The following is a 22,804-nucleotide window of genomic DNA, read 5'->3' as shown; positions in this document are numbered from 1 at the left end:
TGAGGAAGCGCTCTCCCTTGAGGGACTGGAGGCTGGCACCCTTCTGGGCCTTTGCATCAATGACCACAACAGGTAATCCATGGGTCTCCAAGACAGGCTGGAGTTTCAGCAGACCCCGATCCAATGCCCTCAATGCCAGAGCATCACTGCAAGCCAACAGGTGTTCCATTTGTTCTTGGAGCATTGCCTGGAACTATTCCTCCATAGCTGCTATTAGCAGAGGTGGAGGCTCAGCCAGGGTGGTGAAGATCCTCACAGTCATCAGGGTGGAATCAACAGACTGGTCCAGGCTTGGTGGAGGCTGGCACATCCACTCCAAGCCCTTGGAGTGAGGAGCTGCCCTCACAGTATGGAATGTTTCTCAGGTATCAGCAAAACCAAAGCCCCAGTGCTCTCAACACTGTGTTTCGAGGAGGATCGATGTTTGCCCTTCTCAGCCTCCACCCAACACATATCAGGGTCCTTCAGTGAGATGAGGGTTATGTCAAATCCTCTCTCATCATTGGAGCAGGGTCAGAGGATGCTCAACTCCGAAAGTCACTATGATACTTAACATCAAGGCAGAGGGAGATTTCATCAATATTGATGTGATCCCAGTGTCCAATGCAGCTTAGAAAGCCGTAGAGAACTGATGTTGTCAATGCCGATGACCCGGATCGGACTTATAGGATGCCAAAAAGTTGTCTGTGCTGTTTCTCACAACCTCTAATACTTCTCTTTTTCATCTGTGAACAGAATTTACAAAGAATTAAGGTCAGGTCCCAGATACTGCCTGCACCAGGGGACATAGTCATAGAACACTGGGATTACTTCTTGAAGCAACTGGGAGTTCTTTGGGACATGGTTGGAAAATTCATAAAGGGGAAATCAAACAACGCAGTTTTGACAAAATAAGAGTCCAGCTGAAGCTTTCAAGGCCTAAGGAACCCTAGTGAGCTGCAGCAAAAGAAAAAAAAATGTTAAGTGCCTATAAAAGCCAATTTGGGATATTAAAAAGAAAGCAGGAGACTGGCTCTGCAACTTACACAACACAAGAGTGACTGGAAAGCAAAACAAGAACAGTTCTTGCTTATCCATGAATCGAATATAAAATAAAACTCTGATACACTAAGGGGAGAGAAGAGTATTATGCCCTCTTAACTCCGCAGAAGACTAAAGACAGACTGACTAATTGACACAACGTGGCACCGGTAAGAAGGAACTCGCACAGACATATATGGTGCATTGCTTCAAAAGGCTTCTTGAAGTAGATACAAAAACTTAGATTGTGAGCCCTCTAGGGACAAAGAAAGTACCTGCATATAATGTGTACAGCGCTGGGTGCGTCTATACATCTAACATTGCTATAGAAATGATTAGTAGTAGTAGTAGTAGGCTTCATTAAGGATGTCACCCATCTGTGTGAATCTAGCATCTTGTTTGGCCTCAGAGAAGATAGTTTGATATAAATTACTTGTTAAAACTGAAGAGAAAGAAAAATATGCCTTTTTATTATTGTATATCCTGTCTTGCAGTTAATAGTTTCAAAAATAGATCCTTACCTAAAAAACTTGCTCTGAAATACAGCACTGGTGCTTGATAGCTGCTGGAGTACAAGACATGGTATTCATAGCGGATCACTTCTGATGCTGCAGGGACCTCAGTAACTTGAGAATCATCTGAAACAGCCCCCAACTCATCCTATGGCAAAATAATGGAGACATTTAAATTATTTATTTGTGTGTAATAAAGATTTGAAGAAGAAAGTTCAGGGTTCTTTTACAGGATGAAAAACTGAACAGTTTAAATAACCAAGAGTATGGATCAGTTTCATTGGTAAATGCAAAACATTTTCATTTGAAACCACATAGGCTCCTTTTATTTTCAGCTTGCTGATGTATTTAGGGGCCCTTTTACTAAGGCGCAGTAAGCCTACCCTGGGCCTACCGTGCACTGTATTACTGTGAGTTGCACTGAGGGCATCCCACAGTAGTGTTCTGCTGAGCACACACTAATCCCACAGTGGAAAATATTTTTTATTTTCCAGCATGAGAGGTATGTCTGGAGGCAGAGAGTAGGCGTGCCTGTGCTAATCAGGTATTGCGGGCACATTACTGTGCACTATCCGATTAGTGCAGTAATAACAACGGAGCCCTTACCGCCTCCTAAATAGGTGGCAGTAAGGGCTCCCACGGCCATGCACTAATGGTGAAATTAGCGTGTGAACATTACAAAAAAAAAAAAAAAAACCAAATGCAGGTATTTTACTGCCGTGCTAAAAGTGGCCGCAGCATGTGGGAAACCCACGCATTGACAAAAGCACCGGCCACTTTTTTAGTGCAGCTTAGTGAAAGGACCCCTTAGTTTGTTAACCATTTTGAACTCCATAATGGGGGGGGGGGGGGGGGGGTCTGGTAGTGGTATACAAGATTTGAAAATTATAGAACAAACAACAGAAGGTTTACCAGAAACTGTATTTACTGCTCTGGTTCCCCCTGATGAAGCTTTGGCAAAACGGAGGCTCTTGTTTGGAGTTTGAACAATCTCTTTGGATAATTGTAGAATGATTTTCTTTGCCATTGTGGTGAAACTATGTTTGAACAGTGCTTTTCACCTGGAAAGTTAATTTTTTCATGTTTGTTTGAAGTTTGTGTGTGTGTGTAAATATATATATATATATATATATATATATATATATATATATATATATATATATATATATATTACTTCAAACTGTACAAATTTTACCACTCCAGTTATATTTAAGTGTACTTCTATACCCTTATCCTACTCTGTATTGCTCACTAGAAGCTGTAGTCCCATCCCCAAGACTTATCAGCCTCTATTTTCCACTCTGTATATATTCCTGGAGTTGGTACTCTCCTCTCCAGAACCTGTAAGCCACATTGAGCCTACTGCTATGCAGGAAAATGTGGGATACAAATGTAATAAACAAATTTTATATATATATATAAAAACATTATCTGGGACTGGTTTTGCACACTATTAGAAGACTAGAGTTTTTCTGACCAATGATGGTGATTTTTCACCAATGATTTTAATTAATTTTTTTGACATAAAAAATTATTTATGTGATAGAATACTACTGTGCACAGATTGTTTTTCTCTTCTTTGTTTTTTTAGAGGTATACAAGAACCAAATGAGAATATAAGATAGACCAAATAGGCCCCTTCACTAGTTATCATTTAAAGGCAGTACAAGGGTATTAGGTACCCTAGGCAAACCTTCAGCCTTGCATACCACTCCCTACTCCAATTAACATTTAGCCTTCGCCCCCCCCCCCCCCCCAACAGTCATGATACCCTGATACCACCCCTCCTTGAATAATTTGGGTAAATTGGCTATTTGATAATTGCTCACCCTCCCTGCTAGTAAAAGTACCTCCTGTTTTTCTTTGATTTTGTGTGGCTGTCAAGGTCTATTCTGCTTTGCATGCAGCTGCTCACTGGTGCACCCCCCCTCTAAGAAGCTGCTGTCCTAGGCGACCACCTAGTCCTGATTAATGGTTGTGCCAGCCCAGCAATCATTCCACCAATAAAACAGAGGCTAGAACTTACTAACCTTGCTTAAGGGTGAACATAAGATGTTGCAGAGAAAAATCACACTCCCCAACTCGAGTCAAGTTATAGTGCTGTTTAATAAATCTTCTAGAGCACACATCATCATCATCTTGTGTCACCTTCACTGTCTCCCGAGTGTGAACATAAGATGTGTCAGGATCAGTCAGATCAAAATTCATCAACTCAGGCATCCTGTCTCCAACACTGGTCAATCCAGGTCACAGGGAAGTACCCAGCAGATGCAAAAAGAAAACCCAATCCTTGCTGCTCATTCCCAGGGAAAAGCCATGGTTTTTCCCAAGTCTATCTAGGTAATAATTCTTTATCAACTTTTCCACTAGCAACTTGTCAAACCCCCTTTTAAACCCAGCTATGCCAGATGCTTTGATCACATTCTCAGCAACAAATTCTACAGATTGGTAGTAGTGAAAAAAAATCCTTGGTAGTAATGAAAAAAAACAAACACTTTCTTCAAATTGTTTCAGGTCAGCCGCCTGATAAGTTTCATTGAGTGTCCCCTAGTAGTACTAGTACTACTTGAAAGTGTAAACAACCATTCCCTATTTATCCCATTCCACTCCACTCATGATTTCATAAACCCTCTCAGTTTTCTCTTCTCTAAGATCAGGAACTCTAACCCATTTAGCCTTTCTTGATAAGGGAAACATTCCAAACACTTTATCAATTTAATTTGACCTTTTTTGTAGCTTTTCTAATTCCAGTATACCTTCGTTGAGAATGGACAAACAAAACTATGCATAAAAGTATTCAAAGTGTGGTTTTATCAAAGATCAATATAGATGCATTATGATTACAATGCTTCTGATTTTAGGTTTTTACTGAAAAATACCCCTGACAGAAAAGAAAAATAGAATTAGTGTTGTATTAAACACAGGAACAACATTACTTCCTCTAGGACTTGCTCCTTCCTCCCCTAGCTTGTCTTTTATCCTCCCTTCAATTTCTGTCCATTCTGTACTGAAGTACCATCAGGCTGCCACTACAGGTCAAGGCAGCAATTTTGGTGAGCCAGCCTCTAGGAGCAGGAGTGAGCTCTTCTCCTTCCCCTGTCACCCCACAGGACCACCAAGGACTTCAGGTCAGCCCTGGCGGGGAGCGATATTCTGAGTGGTGTGGTGGGGTTGGAAGAGAGGCCTTGGCTCATTGGATTGAGGAGGGTTCAGCTTAGTGGGGAGGGGGGGATCAGGAGAAGCATAGGGCACTTTTTTCTTTCATGCAGGTGCCAGTCCAATATTCAGTGCCGGCACCCATATAGCTAACCGGCCGAATGTAGGACAGCTTCAAAGCGGTCTTGAATTTATCCAGTTAGCTATGCATATGCTGGTACTGAATATTACCGGCACCTGCATAACTGCCAGCTCCTCCCCAATTCTGCCTCCTGTACTGTCCACTTTACTGCAGGGAGAAAAAGGAGGGTTTTTTTTTTCAAAGACAGAAATGGCTATGCACCAAGTTAAGCACTTGCCATACAGCCATTTTCTGGGGGAGCCCTTAATGCCTCCTATTTAGGAGGTGGTAAGGGCTCATGCGCTAATCCGGTATAACTAGGCAGCAATTACTATTGGGTAATGCCCCAGCGCTAAAAGAAAATGGCACGCTGCATACACCGGAACTACAAGCGGACTCCTGCAGTACCCTGGAGGCTGCATACCATTGTCGCAGTAGCCCTACTGCGGCTTTGTAAAAAAGCCCCTTAATCATCTCACTTGTTCCAATTTCCAGATCATTTATGAGTAAAGAGGTGTGGTAGGCATGTTAGTTCACTTTTAAAGGTAATAAATAGAAATCAAAACATAGAAAAGAAAATGAAACCTTTTTTATTGGACTAACTTAATACATTTTTTGATTAGCTTTCGAAGGTAACCCTTCTTCTTCAGATCAGAAATAAGCAAATGTTGACAAATATCAGAATTTATAAGTGAAACACAAAAGCATTCCAATGAGTCTCACAGGAAGAGGGCAGGGTGAGTTAGGTGAGCCGGGGAGAGCTGGGTGGGTGAGAGACAGGGAGAGATGAATGGCTGATAAGGACTGCTTTGTGGCATACTCTTTAGCTGCTGACTCCTAGATATTTTTCCCTGACCATCCGGCTAACCTCGCTGGGCATGACAACAACAACAAATGTAATTTATATGATTATCTGCCCTTGCAAGTTAGTATACATTGGGCAAACCATGAGACAATTAAAAACACATCTGATAGTCTGACAGAACATCATTTTAGCATTGAACATCGGAGATTAAAAGAACTTTTAACAAGACATTGTGCTGAATATGCACATAGCTTTAATGATTTACATTGTATTGATTGATTTTCTTTTTTATTTGACATGAAGGGGGGATGTATAGAAGAAACTTCGTCAAAAAGAAAAGAGATCTGGGTTCTTGCCAGGTATTTGTGACCTGGATTGGCCACTGTTGGGAACAGGATACTGGGCTTGATGGACCTTTGGTCTGTCCCAGTGTGGCAATACTTATGTACTTATGTAGATGGATACATGCCTTAAATAAAGTTTGGCTGAGGGGGCTTAATCAGAAGCTGGAATGGCATATGTTGGGGTTTGTTTTTTTTTGTTTTTGTGGGTTTTTTTTGAACCAGCCAATTTTGGATTGGTTGGAGCTGATGACATCAGCTTACTGGAAGGAAGTGCAGTGGTGGTGTCTTATTTAGTTGAGTGCTATGTTGGAACATTTGTGCAGTTGGTTATTCTGAATATCCCCCAATGTAGCCTGGAGTGTAGCGAAACAAGGATCATTGCCCAGAATGATAAAAGTTAAAGTTTTGTCACAACTACATGGGAGTATGAGAAGCGTATAACACAAAACAGCAAAGATGACCCCCAAAAAAAGGGAAACAAACAATAAAAAATATAAAAACCCAAGTACAAAATAAAAAATAAAAAAAATGATAAAAATAAAAGGTAAAAAATAAAAAAAAAAGTAAAAAAACTCAAGACGACACACAAAAAGATAAAAATCAAAATTTTATTGAAAGGTGATATGACACAAAGATATTTTTAACTAGCTATCTAGTAGAATATACTTCAGAAGATGGAGTTTTTTTTAATGCCGATGATTGTGCTTAAGGCAGTGGAAAGTTTTGATTTAATGACTGCCATTTAAGTCTGATGCTTTTTTACTCCATCTTTATAGACCTCAGGGTTTATCTATCCTAATGTTTCATGAAAGAAACAAGACACACTTGCTATAGGATTTCTTTAATAAAACAGAAGTAGTATTGGCAGTTGGCTCAACAGAGCTTCAAAAACTGCCAACAGGATAAAAAGTAATTATAAATGGATCAAAGTTATCCTTGGTGTATGAAACGTCGATGCACAGCCCCTGATGAAGCCAATCAAGTGAAACGGATGTGGCCACCGTCGGGCAACAGATAAGTGCTTCAAATACAATATTGTCTACAGAGCTAAGACAGAATATATGTGGTCAAATTGACCTTTGTCAGAGAAGTGGGCAAACAAAATAGACCTTTTTCTTTAAAATAAAGCATTTAAGATTTTTTATGATGCTAATAAAAGGATAAATCAAATAAAGCTCAATGAAATAAATAAAAAAAATAAATTACGAGGTTTTTATGACAAGTGATGAACACCATGCCCCCAGTTAAAGCTGCTGAAAATCAACAAGTAAGCGGTCGGGTGTTTTGATGCCTTTTCCTCGTCTTTATAAGAAAATTTCAGTATCAAAAAATAATAAAAGGTAGAGTGTATTTGTCATAAAACGTTACTGGCCTGTTCATCATATATTTACCCAACTTGTAGTGCCTAGTTTTAGAATAACAGCAATCATTTTTTTCAGCAAATTTGGGCATCATTAACTGCATCCAGCCCCATATAGATACAAGTAATATATGAAAAAGCTCAGAAAAAGAGAAGATTACATCTCATTCCTGATTTCCATACACCAACCTTAGTAACTGCAACTATAATGAAGTCTATTTCCACAATGGTGGCCTTCACATATGTGTGAATATGTGGCTGTGTTCTCCTGCTATCAGCTCCTTTTGCTGGTCTGTCTGTCTTCTTCATGTAATTTTATTAACAAGACTTCAACTAGAAGTCTTAGGGCCCTGGTTACTAAGGCGCGTTAGCGGTTTTAATACACCTACAATTAGCGCTGCACTGTGTAGGCACCTATAAGGATATTGTAGGTGCATACACTGTTAACACACATAAATGGTTAACGCGTGTTAAAAATGCTAACATGCCTACTATGGATGCTTCAGCAAATTCATACTTACTTTTCTTTAGATGATCTGCAAAAAATAGTATCCGCCATTATCTTGTCCTGTTTAGATTACCGCAATATTTTGTGTCCAGATTTTCTTAGGAATACCCTAGCAAGGATCCCAGAGACCCTTTTATTAAACTGCATTAAACACTTAACATGCAGTTTACCACAGAGTAACTGCTAGCACACAACCATAGTAAGGGGGATATCCTGAAAACTCAACTGGTTGGGTGTGCCTTGAGAATTGAGTTAAAAACTTCTGTGCTAAGTGCTTCCGCGTGGTAGCTTCAAATTTAACATGGCACCTGTAACAGCAAATGCTGGAAACACCCCCAGTAGTTACCATTTTAAATTTGCAGCTACCATTTGATAAAGCCACATGTTAAACCATGGCAACTGCAAATTTTTCTGTAGTTTAGTAAAAGGGCTCCCAATTGATTCAAAATGTTACTGAGAAGCTTACCCTATTCAAAAATACGTTTGAAAGAGTTACTCCTTTACTTAAACAGCTCCACTGATTACCAAAAGAATAGAGCTCAAAGTGCTTTGCATATTTTTACTGCTTTTGTAGGGTCTCAGTCAAGGTTATCTATCATCTTCTCTGAAGTTAAAAACAATGATTTGTTCCGCTCAATTGACTCGTATTAATAAAGCTGAGAGCTTCCTGCTGCTGCTGATGTTAGATTAATGTCAATGTACGAAGGGCTATTTAGAGAAGCTGCTCCTGAACTTTCGAATATATTACTAGTTATACTACAAACTGAATACAATTACTTAAGATTTCAAAAGCTTCTGAAAACAGGGTTAATTGCTAAATACTCAAGATGGTCTTCTTAACTATCCACTTGACTGGAAATAACTATTGATTATGCCTGCTGTTATTGTATTTTACTCTTATTGTAAACTGCTTCAGGTTATTGATATGGGCTGTACATGGGTACTGATTATTATGTTGTTAGTGTTTGTACATACTGTACAAGGATGCAGTGCCATTCCCTCTCTTAATTTTCTTTAGCTTTATCCATTAACTATTTCATTAACCTTCATCTACTTGAGGCTGAAGGAAACCCAACAGAGCAGTTGAGTAGAAATATGAAATGAACATCTTAATATGAAAGTTTCTAGAACTACTAAGATTCCTTGCTTAGGCAGTCCTACCTGCCAAGGGGACATTGGTAGTCCAGAAAAACAGTTTAGGATCAAGGACAACACCCGATTTATGAACACTGACAGCAAATATAAGATCAGATGAAGGAATGTAATAGCAATGGAATTGCTTAAATGGAACTTCTTTGCATCAAAACAGAGGCCTTCTGAAATGAAAGCTTATGTGATACTATGTAGTTGCACTTTCTAGACCCTAAGGGAATACGCTTTCTTTCTGTCTTTACATCAGGTTTCATGCTTCCAGTTGGCCTCAGAAGAATTCAAAGTTATAAAATGTTTAGAAAGGTTTTTAAAAACATATCTTTTAAAGAAATACCTACAGGTGTGAATATATACATTTTTTTCCTGATTTAATACTGTACATTCCCAGGATCTTGCCTGGTCTTCTTGCATTGTTAGCCACATAGAACTTCACAGTATTCGTGGAATAAAAGCATATTTTTAATGAAATGTAATTAATGTGTAATGAAAACAGTGAGTTATAAATTTTGAGGCTGTCATGGTTAAAGCAAAAAGACAGGAGAGTAAAAGAACAAGGGGATAAAACTTAAGAAACGGAAAGGAGGTATAATTTATAGTGAGCAGATGGCCAAGGAGAAGGTAATAAACAGATATTCACAGCCATCAAATGAGACAGCAAGAAGAAACAGGCAAAGCAGTAGTTTACAAAACAAAAACAGAATAGGAAAGAACAAAATATTTTATAATTTCCACAGCAATTCATGGAGGAGTTTTAAAAGCAGCACACAGAACAAAGAATATTGACAGTGAGAAGCAGCCCTAATCAGTAGAAATCAGAGAATTGTGGAACATGAAAACAAGGTTGATTCTGGGGCAGTTGTCAAACTAAAATCTATAGTAATACTAATTTAGAATAAGATGGTTTCGGGAGAAAAAGAATCAGGTCACTTTTACTAGGAATTTAAAGTGGGAGGATCAGAGAAAAGATAATGACTATCATGTTTACATTTATTAGTGCTTGATATACCGCCATCCAAACACAATCAAAGCAATTTACAATCAAAATGAATATAGTTTTGGAAAGCAACTACAAAACCAACAGAAAAAAAAATGACAAAAAAGGTAAGTTAAAAAAAAAAACCAACAGAAAAAAGCTGCAACTCATAAAAGCATCACTGCATCTGGGAAGACTTTGGTAAAGAGATAGGATTTCAAAGCAATTCTAAATTTAAGGTAAGAAAGTTTCTGCTTGAATGGGGGACAGGGAGGGAACTCCAAAGGGATGAGGCAGAACAGAAAAAGGTGCTATGTAGTGTGGATTTTAATTTAGCCCTAAATACTGATGGAAGAAATAAACAGCATTCATAGGCAGAGCAAAGTATGTAGGTAGGATGGTATGGGGTCACCTGAGAATGTAAATGGGGAGGTATACCTGAAAGACTTTGTATGCTATGGTCAGAATATTGTGTTCAAAGTGATATGTGATCACAAGCCAATGGTGTTTAAACAGCAGAGGGGTAGTTCTGAGAAGTCCTGAGAGAAGACGACACTTCTCTGGGTAAGTAAACATTTTGCTGTGTACTTTGGTGATTTAAAGATTGGGGATAAAAGAGGAATTGTAAGTTTATTGATAAAGACAGTTTGAATTTTAAAAAGCAGACTTTATTAGTCTCCATAGTATAAAATCCTTTTCCTCATAGTTTTTTGAACTTACACTTTCTGCCACAGCCAACAGCATTAACAGACAGCCTCTAGAAAGCACAGCAGGGCCTAGTTCAGTATTCATAACCACCCACCCTCCACAAATTCCACCCACCCCTAGAACACCTCTTCATTTTTAGTCTTAATTTATAGTCAATTATTCTAATTAGAATAAGAAGAGGGGAGTTTCATTACAGAGTTTTAATTACATTTAATTACTTTCTGAAAAGCAAACACTAAATAAATCATACAATATACCCCGGCAGTGGCATCATCATGGAGTCCAGGCTTTGCTGGTGGGGATGCCCAAGCCACACTAGCTGAACTGGTTCACTGCCCAAGTCCCGAGCTCCATGCTGCCTAAGCAGTGAGGAAACCAGTGGAATGCTTCCATCCAGCATGTGCACTCTTTCTCCCCCCCCCCTTTCCATCCAGCATTTACCCTCTTTCTACCCAGCATCTGCCTCCTTTCTTTCCCCCTTCTATCCAGCACCCGTCCCTTTTCTCTACTTCCTTCCTTCCAGCATCTGCTTTCTTTCTCTTCCTCCTTCCATCCAGCATGTGCCCTCTTCACTTAACCTGCCATTGCCCCAGGTGCAAAATAATAGTTTCTGCGTCCACTAGGGATAGAAAAGTACCTGTAGATAGACAGATATAGATATAAAATATGTAAATCACTTTGATTGTAATACACAAAGGCAGTAAATCAAATCCCTTCCCCCTTCCCATCCAGCATGCCTTCTCCCCCTTCCACCCAGCATCTGTCCCCTCTCTCCTCCCCATTTCCTTCCAGCATCTGCCCCTTCTCTCCCCTCTTCCATCCAGCATCTCCATCTCTCTCCTGCCCACTTCATTCCAGCATTAGCCCTCTCTCCTCCCCACTTCCATTCAGCATCTGCCCCTTCATCTAGTGTCTCACCTTTCTACTTCTATCCAGCATCTGCCCCCTCTCCCCCCCCCTCCCACCCCAACACATCTGCCACTGCTTCCCTAGACTAGTAACAGCAGGAGTCGCAAAACAAAATACATCTATCAGGGGACTGCACTGTACAAAACAAAAAACTGCTGGCTCTGCCCCGGAAGTGACGTATGTGTGTGTGTGGGGGGGGGGGGGAACGGGTTTGTACAGTGCAGCCCCGTGATGGGTGCATTTGTTTTGCCACTGCTGCTGCTAGTTTGCTGGTGGGAATACCCAAACCCAGTGGTGTACTGGAGCCGGCTCGCACCGGCTCGCAAGAGCCGCTTGTTAAATTTTGACAGCTCTTGCGAGCCGGTTGTTGTTGGGGGCGAGCCGGCTCCATTGCGGGAGGTAAGCATGGCAGGAGGGCGCCATCACTGGCCATGCTTACCTCCCCTGCCGCTCCGAAGCATGCACAACCATGTCCTTCGCCCCCCTCCGTCTTTTTTGAATTACCTCCGTCGAAGCGCCGCCATTTAAAGCCCTGCTGCGTGCTGGCTGGCCATCTCCAGGCTTCCCCTGCTTGATTCGGATGATGTTCGTGCCTTAGTCCCGCCTTCGCGAAAAAAGAAATGACGTCAGAATGAAGGCGGGACTAAGGCACGAACATCATCCGAATCAAGCAGGGGAAGCCTGGAGACGGGGCCAGCCAGCACGCAGCAGGGCTTTAAATGGCGGCGCTTCGACGGAGGTAATTCAAAAAAGACGGAGGGGGGCGAAGGACATGGTTGTACTTGCTTCGGAGCGGCAGGGGAGGGAGGAGAATCGCTGGATGGGTAGAGGGGGGCAGGGGAGAGACCTGCTGGGCATGGGTGGGTAGAGGGGGGCAGGGAAGAGACTTGCTGGGCATAGATGGGCAGAGGGGGGCAGGAGAGAGAATTGCTGGGCATGGATGGGCAGAGGGGGCAGGAGAGAGAATTGCTGGGCATGGATGGGCAGAGGGGGGCAGGGGAGAGAACTGCTGGGCATGGATGGGCAGAGGGAGGCAGGGGAGAGAATTGCTGGCCATGGATGGGCAGAGGGAGGCAGGGGAGAGATTTGCTGGCCATGGATGGGCAGAGGGGGGCAGGGGAGAAAACTGCTGGGCATGGATGGGCAGAGGGGGGCAGGGGAGAGACCTGCTGGGCATGGATGGGCAGAGGGAGGCAGGGGAGAGAATTGCTGGCCATGGATGGGCAGAGGGAGGCAGGGGAGAGATTTGCTGGCCATGGATGGGCAGAGGGGGGCAGGGGAGGAGAACAGCTGGCCATGGATGGGCAGAGGGAGGCAGGGGAGAGAATTGCTGGGCATGGATGGGCAGAGGGAGGCAAGGGAGAGATTTGCTGGCCATGGATGGGCAGGGGAGAGAATTGCTGGGCATAGATGGGCAGAGGGAGGCAGGGGAGAGAGCTGCTGGGCATGGATGGGCAGAGGGAGGCAGGGGAGAGAATTGCTGGGCACGGATGGGCAGGGGAGAGAATTGCTGGGCATAGATGGGCAGAGGGAGGCAGGGGAGAGATTTGCTGGCCATGGATGGGCAGAGGGAAGCAGGGGAGAGAATTGCTGGGCATGGATGGGCAGAGCAGAGAATTGCTAGGCAGAGGGGGCAGGGGAGAGAAGAGAATTGCTGGGTATGGATGGATAGAGAGGGGCAGGGGAGAGAGGAGAGTTTCAAGACATGGATGGCGGGGAGAGCAAGAGAAATTCTGGACATGGATGGAGGGGAGGGAAGGGAGAGAGAAGAAATGCTGGACATGGAGGGAAGATAGAGGAAGAAGATTAGATGAGGGAAAAGGAAGTGAGGAGAGAAACTGCACATGGATGGAGAAAATAGGCAGAAGCTGGATCCACTGTACAGTCAAGTATGCGGAGGACCAGAAATGAAGAAGAAAGGAGGAAAGAAAAGAAATAAATGGAAAGGAAGCCCTGGAAATGGAGTCAAGGGAACAGATAGAGAGCAGCAGAATCAGATACTGGACCAGCATGATCAGAGAAACAAAGTCACCAGACAACAAAGGTAGAAAAAAAATAATTTTATTTTCATTATAGTGTTTGGAATATGTCCACTTTGAAAATCAGGTGCTGAACGTTAAAAGTTTATGTTTATTTACTTATTTATGGCATTTTATCCCATATTAAACATGAATTAGATTGGAACCTGGGATCATTTAATTTTTTTTTCCTGGAGAGAGTAATGTGTTGGCCGCTGCCCCCCCCCTCCCCCCCCCCCCCCCCCGGGGTATAGCCAGCTCTGCAATTTTTTTTGGGGGGGGGCGCAGAGGTGGACGGGGGGCGCAGGGGTGGACGGGGGCGCAGAGGTGGATGGGGGGGGGTGCCGAGGTGGACCGGGGAGAGAGCCTGTTGTTAAAAATTTACCAACACACCACTGCCCAAACCCCACTAGTTGAACTGGTTCGCTTCCCGAGTCCCAAGCTCCATGCTGCCTGAATAGCGAGGAAACCACTGGCATGCTTCCATCCAGCATGTGTGGCAGTGGCAGCAGGAGGGAGACAGAGCTTGTCTTAAATATGCCACGACTCTCCTGTGATTCGCTACAGCATACAGTTTGGGAACCATTGTATTAGCTCATAGATCATCATTATTATTATTTTGCTTGATGCAGGTGCCCTGACTAGGTTGTGCCTGATGTTACATGTATTTAAAAACAAAAGAAAAAAAGTGTTCATTTATCTTGCCTTGCTATTTAGTGCAGTATGCTTTATAAAACTTAAATAAATAAAACCTTGTGACCATGTTCATGCAGTCCAATGGGTTTCTATCAGACTGTCCTCATGTATCTGCTTATGCCTATAAATACCTGCTACATTTTGGTGTATTGTATTGTGTGTTGTCCTCTCAGAGTTAGAATTAAATTATGGACACCCACGGGCAATTGGAGAGTTCCACAGAAATTACCAAAAAAACAGGTCTCCACTTCCTTCCCCCACCTCCCCATCATCTCCACCTGTCCCTGCGAACGAGAGGACAGGGCAGAATAAAGCCTGTCAGCGTGTGAAGAAGTCATAGAACCTGTACTGAAGCTTCTTGCTAGAGATGGAGTTGTCACTGCAGGGCTGTCTTCAGGACAGAAGCGCCATACTAGAGGCCCAAATGGAGGCATAACAATTTCACTGATGCATCAACACGTACACTGCCTATGCCTAAAGCCAAGCCATATCTGGAGTGACTTGCTACCCTTTCTCAGACTCAGAAAATGACTGCAACTCCGCTGGAAACCTAGAAGTAAAGGAAGGCTAGCCAGAGCTCATATCCTGCACTGTCAATGCCAATAGGAAAACTACAAATCCTACATCAGCAATGAGACAGGATGCCATTCTCCCACTTGCCTCCCCTACTTTCTTCAAACAATGACAAACTAGAACAAGCAAACAGAAGAGGGATTGATGTATTTTGCACCTGGAAAGGCTGCAGCCTTATTAAATTTTTAATCCCTGCTCCACTCTTCCAACATTATTTTGTTTCATTTCAGGTCATTAAATTTAAGTGTACATTTCATGTCATTTCATTTAGAAATTGAAAAATATAAGGAAAAAAAACACATAACTGCTCAAATTATCTTTAATGAGCCACAATGAGCTGAGAGATAATACTGTGAGTAGAGCATTCCTGGATGTGAATATGAATTTTAGAACAATATTTTTAAAAATTAGTCTGCAAATTGCAGCTTGATAATTAGTTGATAACTGTTACTAACTTCTTTAGATAGTTTTGTCCTTACACAGAAATTGCGATGTATGCACAGAAGAAGAAAAACCTCGCAGACTTGCAATCACAGAGGAAACAGCGAAGGTGACTTTGAAAACAGGAGGACTGGACAGCCATCAATCAGAAGATGTAGCGGAAACTTGATGAAAATTAAACTTTACTTTCTTCTCTCTAATTCCCATGGCCAGATTTCTTCTCAGTGCTTCTCAGCTCATACTCTTCTACATCTTATGGCTTACCAATGCAGTGCCAAGAGGAACAGCTCAATTGTGATGAAGAGATTTGTGCATTAAGACTCCTGAAGCAGGTCCTTTGGGTGAAACACGGATGTGTCAAGTCTGTAGATTGATCAATAAACTCTATTTTCAAGAACATTGTCCAGCTCTCCTCTTTTGAGTCACCTTCACTGTTTCCAGTGTGATTACACAGAAATTACGTACACACAACATAAAACATTCAGTGATAAAGTAAAATAGAGAGCTTTGAAAAACTGTATATTAAACAAATGTGCATGCACTCAAAAAACACTTACATGGGAAAGGAATATATAGCTAAACTGTAACTTTAAAAGATTGTGCTTTTTAGAAAAGGTCATCAATTTTACTACATTTTTAAAGCAATTTTCATGTTCCCAGTCATCCTCAAGTCTGTTTAAAAACAAGATTTCAGTACGTAAGAGGTTAATGTGTTCTTATTTTATCTTCACTGCAGTATTTTGAGTATCCTGAAGGCATTCCAAAACAGGAAGCCACATAGAAGCAGAGTCGGGTACATTAATCTTGCATGCATCTTTTGGAAGTAACATTTCTAAATGTTTGCTGAAAGAACCTTTTCTTGTGCTGCTTGCTCTTACATGCAGCTAAAGTGGTCCAAAAGACATGAGACATTCTTGCACTGAAAATTACACACAGCCTTCAGTTTTCCAAAATGTTTTCTATGTTACGTTGGATGGTTAATTAAAAAAATAAAAGTACAAACATCAAAAAAATGTATAATTTTCAATTTAAAGGAACATAGTAACATAGTAAATGATGGTAGATAAAGACCTAAACGGTCCATCCAGTCTGCCCAACAAGATAAACTCATTTTACTTGGTATGTGCTACTTTAAATGCATACCCGAGTCTGATTTGTCCCTACATTTCTCAGGGCACAGACCATAAAAGTCTGCCCAGCAGTGTTCCTGTACTAAAAGTTCTGAAGCTAATGTCGAAGCCCCTTAAAATTTACACTCCAGCCCATCCATATCTATTCAGCCACAATCAGGGCACAGACCGTAGAGATCTGCCCTGCATCGGTTTTACTCTCCAAATACTGGCGTCGCCACCCAATCTCTGTTACGATTTTGTAGATCCATTCCTTTGAAACAGGATTCCTTTGTGTTTACCCCACGAATAATTGAATTCCATTACCGTTTTCATCTCCACCACCTCCCGTGGGAGGGCATTCCACGTATCTACCACTCTCTCTGTGAAAAAATACTTCCTGACATTACTCCTGAGTCTGCTCCCCTTTGACCTCAATTCACGTCCTCTAGTTCTACCACCTTCCCGTCTCCAGAAAAGGTTCATTTGCAGATTAATAGCTTTCAAATATTTGAATGTCTGTATCATGTCACCCATTTCTCCTTTCCTCCAAGGCATACATGTTCAGGTCAACAAGCCTCTCCTCGTACGGTTTGCAAAACAAATCCCATACCATTTTTGTAGCTTTTCTTTGCACCGCTTCCAGTCTTTTTACATCTTTAGCAAGATACGGTCTCCAAAACTGAACAGAGATGCTTCATAAACCTATAACAGATTGGAAAATTATCTATTAAAGAACACCACAAAATAATGCTGGACTACACCCTGCTTCCCAAGGGAACAAATCAATGCAGAAATGCAAAGCCACTTACAGTGTAATGCGTACAGAGAGAATGTGGATACTGAAAACCAACAACCAACCAGAGGCACGGAATTCAAAACTACTATGATCTCATTACCACAAAACAAGCAGTCAACATTCCACATAAACCCCCGGATTCTATAAATGGTGCACACAGTGGCATCCCTATGTCGGCTGCCACCCGAGGCAGATCGCCACTGTGCACCCCCCCCCCCCCCCCCCCGGTGCATCACCTCCAATTATTGGTGCTAATTGTCTTAAGCAATTAATTTGCACCTTCAAATCAGTTCTGGTCTTTTCCCAGTGTGGCATTACTTATGTACTTACGCATGCAGGCATACTAAGGGTGAGGTGTGGGGACAGTCCGCCCCGGGTACACGCTGCAAGGGGGTGCACAGAGCAGTCGCGTGGCTGTCAGCTCTGCCGGTTCCCTGCCCCTGAACAGGAAGTAATGTCAGAGGGAGCATAGAACCGGCGGGACCAGTCACGTGGCTGGTCCCTGCACCCCCCTTTGCAGCGTGCACCCAGGGCAGACCGCCCCCACCACCCCGCCCTTGGTATGCCACTGGTTACACGCGCAAATCAGCGTGTGTAGACGATTTGCAAGTGCAACTTAATTGCTTAACAACACAATTAGCACCAATAATTGGACGCTAACAACCACTTATTGGCAGTAATTGGTCTTAATTAGGATTTACGTGCAGATTATATTCTATAACGATCCACACGTAATTTCTAATTCACTAAGATTGCAAACCTCAGTGAAGAATTTCAAAATAGATCTTAAAACCTATCTTTTTGCAGATGCTTACCAATAAGAGCTCTTTCTTAGAAGGTGGTCGCTTGGGACTAGCTGGACAGTACAGAGCTATCCTGTTGTGCTACTCTACCCTCTTTATCATGATTGTAGTTCTACCCCCACTACTCTTTTTTTTTCCATTTGCAAGAAGTCTTTATTAATCATTGAAACAGCACAATGGAACCACAAAAACTAACAAAGTACCACATGCTTATTCTAATACAAGATTCTACCCTTACAGCTTATAAGAGTACATTCAATCGTTTCAATAGAACTATGTCATCAGCAATAAACTTCACATTTTTATCCAATTTTCAGAAAAACAAAGATTTCTCCACCCATCCCCCCATCCCCCCTCCCCCACCCTCCAAATGGACACTACTAGGCACTACCCCTCATGGCATTCAATGTATTTAGTAACTAGATTTATAGAGCATCAATAGAGACGGGTTCCCAAACTAAACGCCACTTAACCATTTGTTGTTTACGTTCCGCCACTAGTCTCTCCATTTCCCGAACATATCTCAACTTATTAAGCCATCGAGATAAAGATGGAACTCCCTCCTTTCGCCAATGTGCCGCCACAATGACCCTTGCTGTGCCAACCGCATATTGAACTAGGGTCTGCTGATGTGACAGTAAGCCTGCGGCCCTAGCTGAAAACAAGAACATCTCAGGGGCCCATGGCACAACACACCCCAACCAGTGCTGTAGCCTAGAATGTACAGCTTTCCAAAATGCCCGAATTTTAATACAACTCCACCAAATGTGCCCCATTGTACCTTTGTGACCACACCTTCTCCAGCACATGTCCGAAGAGGACGGAAAGATCCTCTGCAGACGGGCCGGCGTAAGGTACCATCGATATAATACTTTGACCGCATTCTCTTGCAAGGGAACATGAACTGATACCCGCATCACTGCTCTTTCTATTCTCTCCCACTCGGACTCTCCCATCTGCACACCCAGTTCCCGCTCCCAGACTCCCCTATGTTTTCCACCACCGGAAGCCTGATTACTCAGGATACGGTACAAAGAACCTATCAAACCCCGAGAAGATTCAAACTTCTCACATATCTCCTCCAGGTCAATTTTCTTACGCTGCATTACCTCTCGCACAGCCTTACTCTTGAGAAGGGATGCCAATTGGCAATAGGCAAACTCGTCGCCCTCTACCCCTGGGTAACTATCCCGCAGTGCATTAAATGGCAGCAGTGACTCCGCCTCGAACAGCTGGCCCCATGTTCTCACACCCAATTCACGCCATTTAGTGAAAATCCCCTTTACTGTGCCAGGTAAGAATAAGGGATTAAATGCAATTGGAGTGTACCTGGTCAATACACATTGTCTCTTAGGAAACAAACTATCCCAATAGTGAAGTGTAACAGCTATAGGGGGGCAAGCTCGTTCAGCCAGATTTCTAAAAGGCCGTGGCAGCCACATTAGGGCACTCAGGGGCTGATCACCCATCGAATGTTGTTCAATATGCACCCATTGACGATCTGGGTAATCTTGGTACCATTCAAGTGCTGCTTTCCCTTGTGCTGCCTTATAGTACCAAGTAAGATTGGGTACCCCCAACCCCCCCTTCTTCCTATCCTTGTATAACAGCGATCTCGCCAACCGCGGACGTTTTCCTGCCCAGACGAATCTCACCAACCTGTCTTGCAGAGTAGCCAAGAATCGCCTGGGCATTATCACAGGCAGCGTCTGAAAGAGGTATAACAATCTGGGCAATATATTCATTTTAAGGATGGCTATTCTACCGAACCACGAAGTTCCCAGTTCTCCCCATCTCTCTAGGTCCTCCATGATGGTTTTACCCAACCCCCTGTAATTTGCATTAAAGAGTTCTGACATTTCCCTTGTAAGCATCACCCCCAAGTACCTAATCTGTTTGGGAGCCCAACTAAACGGGGATGAAGTCTTTAATGACTCCACCACCTCATCAGTGAGTGTTACGTTCAGAGCCTCTGATTTTGCCATGTTGACCCTGAAACCCGACACTGCAGAGTATTCTCTGATCATCTGCTCGAGATGTGGGAGAGTGGATTGAGGGCGAGTAACAAACAGCAGCACATCGTCTGCAAAGAGGGCCATTTTATGAGTTCTATCTGCTATTTTAGCTCCTGAAATAATAGGGTCCAACCTCATCTGGGCCGCAAAAGGCTCCATCACCAATGCAAACAGCAAGGGCGACAGGGGACAACCCTGTCTAGTCCCTCTATGCAGCGTGAACAGCTCTGAATTTCCACCATTAACCCGAACACAAGCCCTTGGGGACTCATAAAAGGCCTGAATCCATCTGCAGAACTGTGTCCCAAACCCCATATTCTCCATTACTCCATACATGAAGGGCCAGTGAACCCGGTCAAAGGCTTTTTCCGCGTCAAGACTTAAGAGGCAAAGCGGCTTATTATTTAATTTTGCCAAGTACATAATATCAACCACCCTTCTAATATTATCCATCGCTTTGCGATGAGATACAAAACCCACTTGATCTGGGTGTATAAGAACTGGGAGAATTGGGGCCAAACGATTAGCCAGAACCTTAGCCAGAATTTTGACATCAGTATTTAATACCGATATGGGTCTATAAGATCCGCACTCAAAATGATCTTTGCCCGGCTTGGGTAATACAGCTATCCACGCTTCCATCATTGACTGAGGTAATGATCCCCCTATCCCAACTTGATTAAACAAGTCTGCTAAGAGCGGAGATAACTCGGGAGCGAACTTCCTATAGAATTCGTTAGGCAACCCATCCAAGCCAGGTGATTTACTCAATGGCAAACTACTGATCGCCTCCTGAATTTCTTTGGGAGTAACCATTTCATTTAGTAATGCCTGTTGTTGGGAGCTCAGAGAAGGTAGTTCACTATCTCTTATATATTGATCTATGGATTCCAGGGAAGGGCTAATCTCCTGGGCATACAAATCCTGGTAGAATTCCCCAAATCTTTTTCGTATTTGCTCCGATGTACCGAGTTCACCCCCACCCGAATCCCGTATCTTTAAAATTGCCCTATCAACTTTTTGTCTGCGTAACCTTATGGCAAGGAGACGCCCCACCTTGTTGGCATGCTCATAGGAGTTCATCCTGTTCTTATTTTGTAGCATATTAAGTTGCTCTGAGTATACAGAATCTAGCCACGCTCTCTGATTACTAAGCTCACTCAGAACCCTCTCTGACCCATTTGCCTTATGCTGTTCCTCCAGAGAACGGATATTCTCCATACATTTTGCTATCTGCGCTTTACGGGCCTTTGATTTTTTACTAGCTACTTGAAGAAAGTAGCCCCGGGATACCGCCTTCATAGCATCCCAAACAATGCTGAGTGAGGGTCCCGATTCCAAGTTAAACTCAAGATACTCTTTCAGCATTTGTTTATAACCTGTCACCACTTCCCCCTCCTGTAGAAGGCCCACATTCAATGTCCATCTTCTATCTTTATTTTCAGCCCTAATAGTTGGCAAAGTAACCCATATTGGGGCATGGTCCGATAGGGTCACACTGCCGATCCCTGCGTCAGGTCCCCGTTCCACTAATGTGGCATCCAAAAATAGATAATCAATACGGGAATAGGTTTTATGCACTGCGGAATAGAATGTATAGTCTCGCACCCTCTGGTGTTTTACTCTCCACATATCCACCGTACCCAGGGAGTTTGCTAAGGATCTTAAAGCCAGGGAATCCCTCTGCCCTTCATTTCTATTAGGGCCTGATCGGTCAAGTCCGGGGTTCATCACAGTATTGAAATCCCCTCCTATTACCAGAGAACCCTGCGCAAAAATGGCTAGAGAGTTTTTAACCTTTTCTAAAAAATCCGCCTGCCCCGTGTTAGGCGCATAAATGGACGCCAGAGTGAGATCTGTTTGATCAATTTTTATATGCAAGAAAATATAACGGCCTCCCATATCCCTTTTTACCTTAATCACCTGTGCGCCCACTGCAGCCTGAATTAGGATCGCCACTCCAGCTTTCTTTGATCCCGCTGCAGAGGCGAAATACGCCACCGGGTAGTCCGAGTAGGAGAGAAGTCTTTCATATTTGCCCGCCAGGTGTGTCTCTTGGAGGAGAACCACATGAGGCCCTAACTGCCTCAACTCTTTATATAGCTTTTGTCTTTTCTGTGGCATGTTCAGGCCTTTCACATTATAGGAGAGAATCTTTAAGTCAGTGCCCATCCTATCATGTTGTGAACAGGCTTGTCGGCCCCTGCCCTTATCAACAGCTCTGCTAATTGCCATATTACTTTGTACCCATTTACCCCAGTAGTGACCTGCCCACTCCACTTATTGTAACCAGTCTCCCACCCTCCCCTCCCAACCTTCTGCCCCTGTGAGCCCCCTAGGCCCAACCCCATGGACTTCATCCACCAGCCAGAACCTTAAGGTCCTGAGTGGGAGGACTCCCCAATGCGCCCTAACAGACACCAACTGATCCCCCAAACCCTCACAACAATCCGCCCCCCCCTTCTGTTTTTACCATCATCCAGTCCCCCTTCTGCTCTTCTCCTTCTTGAATACCACCCCACTTCTTACCAGTTCAACTCCCATGCTACATCTTAGAACAGTAACATAGGCAGAGCCTGGGAACAGATTTAACAGCCCATAAATCATTACCAACGACACAATGTCATATCAGTCATGTTCGCAGCTTAGCGTCTTGCTTCTTGGATTTTTGAGGCACTCTCTTCCACTGCTGCAATTTTTCTCGCGTTGCGGAGGCCATGTCCCCTGCAGGTACCGCTTGGGTGGTCAAATCAGCTTCATGCAAGAACTTCCACACCTCATC

General features: G+C 43.1%; 1 protein-coding gene across 5 annotated transcripts in view; it reads right to left on the bottom strand.

The window, feature by feature from the left end:
- The window catches only part of ATG10 (autophagy related 10), a 313,667-nt gene that overhangs the window by 143,289 nt on the left and 147,574 nt on the right, over window positions 1-22,804 (bottom strand). For all 5 annotated transcript variants that reach the window (XM_030193339.1, XM_030193340.1, XM_030193341.1 and 2 more), the window contains exon 4: window positions 1,542-1,680. In XM_030193339.1, the coding sequence (XP_030049199.1) occupies window positions 1,542-1,680 (139 nt within the window). The remainder of the gene's footprint in view (window positions 1-1,541; window positions 1,681-22,804) is intronic.

This window comes from Microcaecilia unicolor, chromosome 2 (assembly GCF_901765095.1).
Source record: "Microcaecilia unicolor chromosome 2, aMicUni1.1, whole genome shotgun sequence".
Taxonomy (NCBI): domain Eukaryota; kingdom Metazoa; phylum Chordata; class Amphibia; order Gymnophiona; family Siphonopidae; genus Microcaecilia; species Microcaecilia unicolor.
The sequence above is the reverse complement of the archived record's forward strand: the minus strand, read 5'-3'. Positions and strand labels throughout refer to the sequence as shown.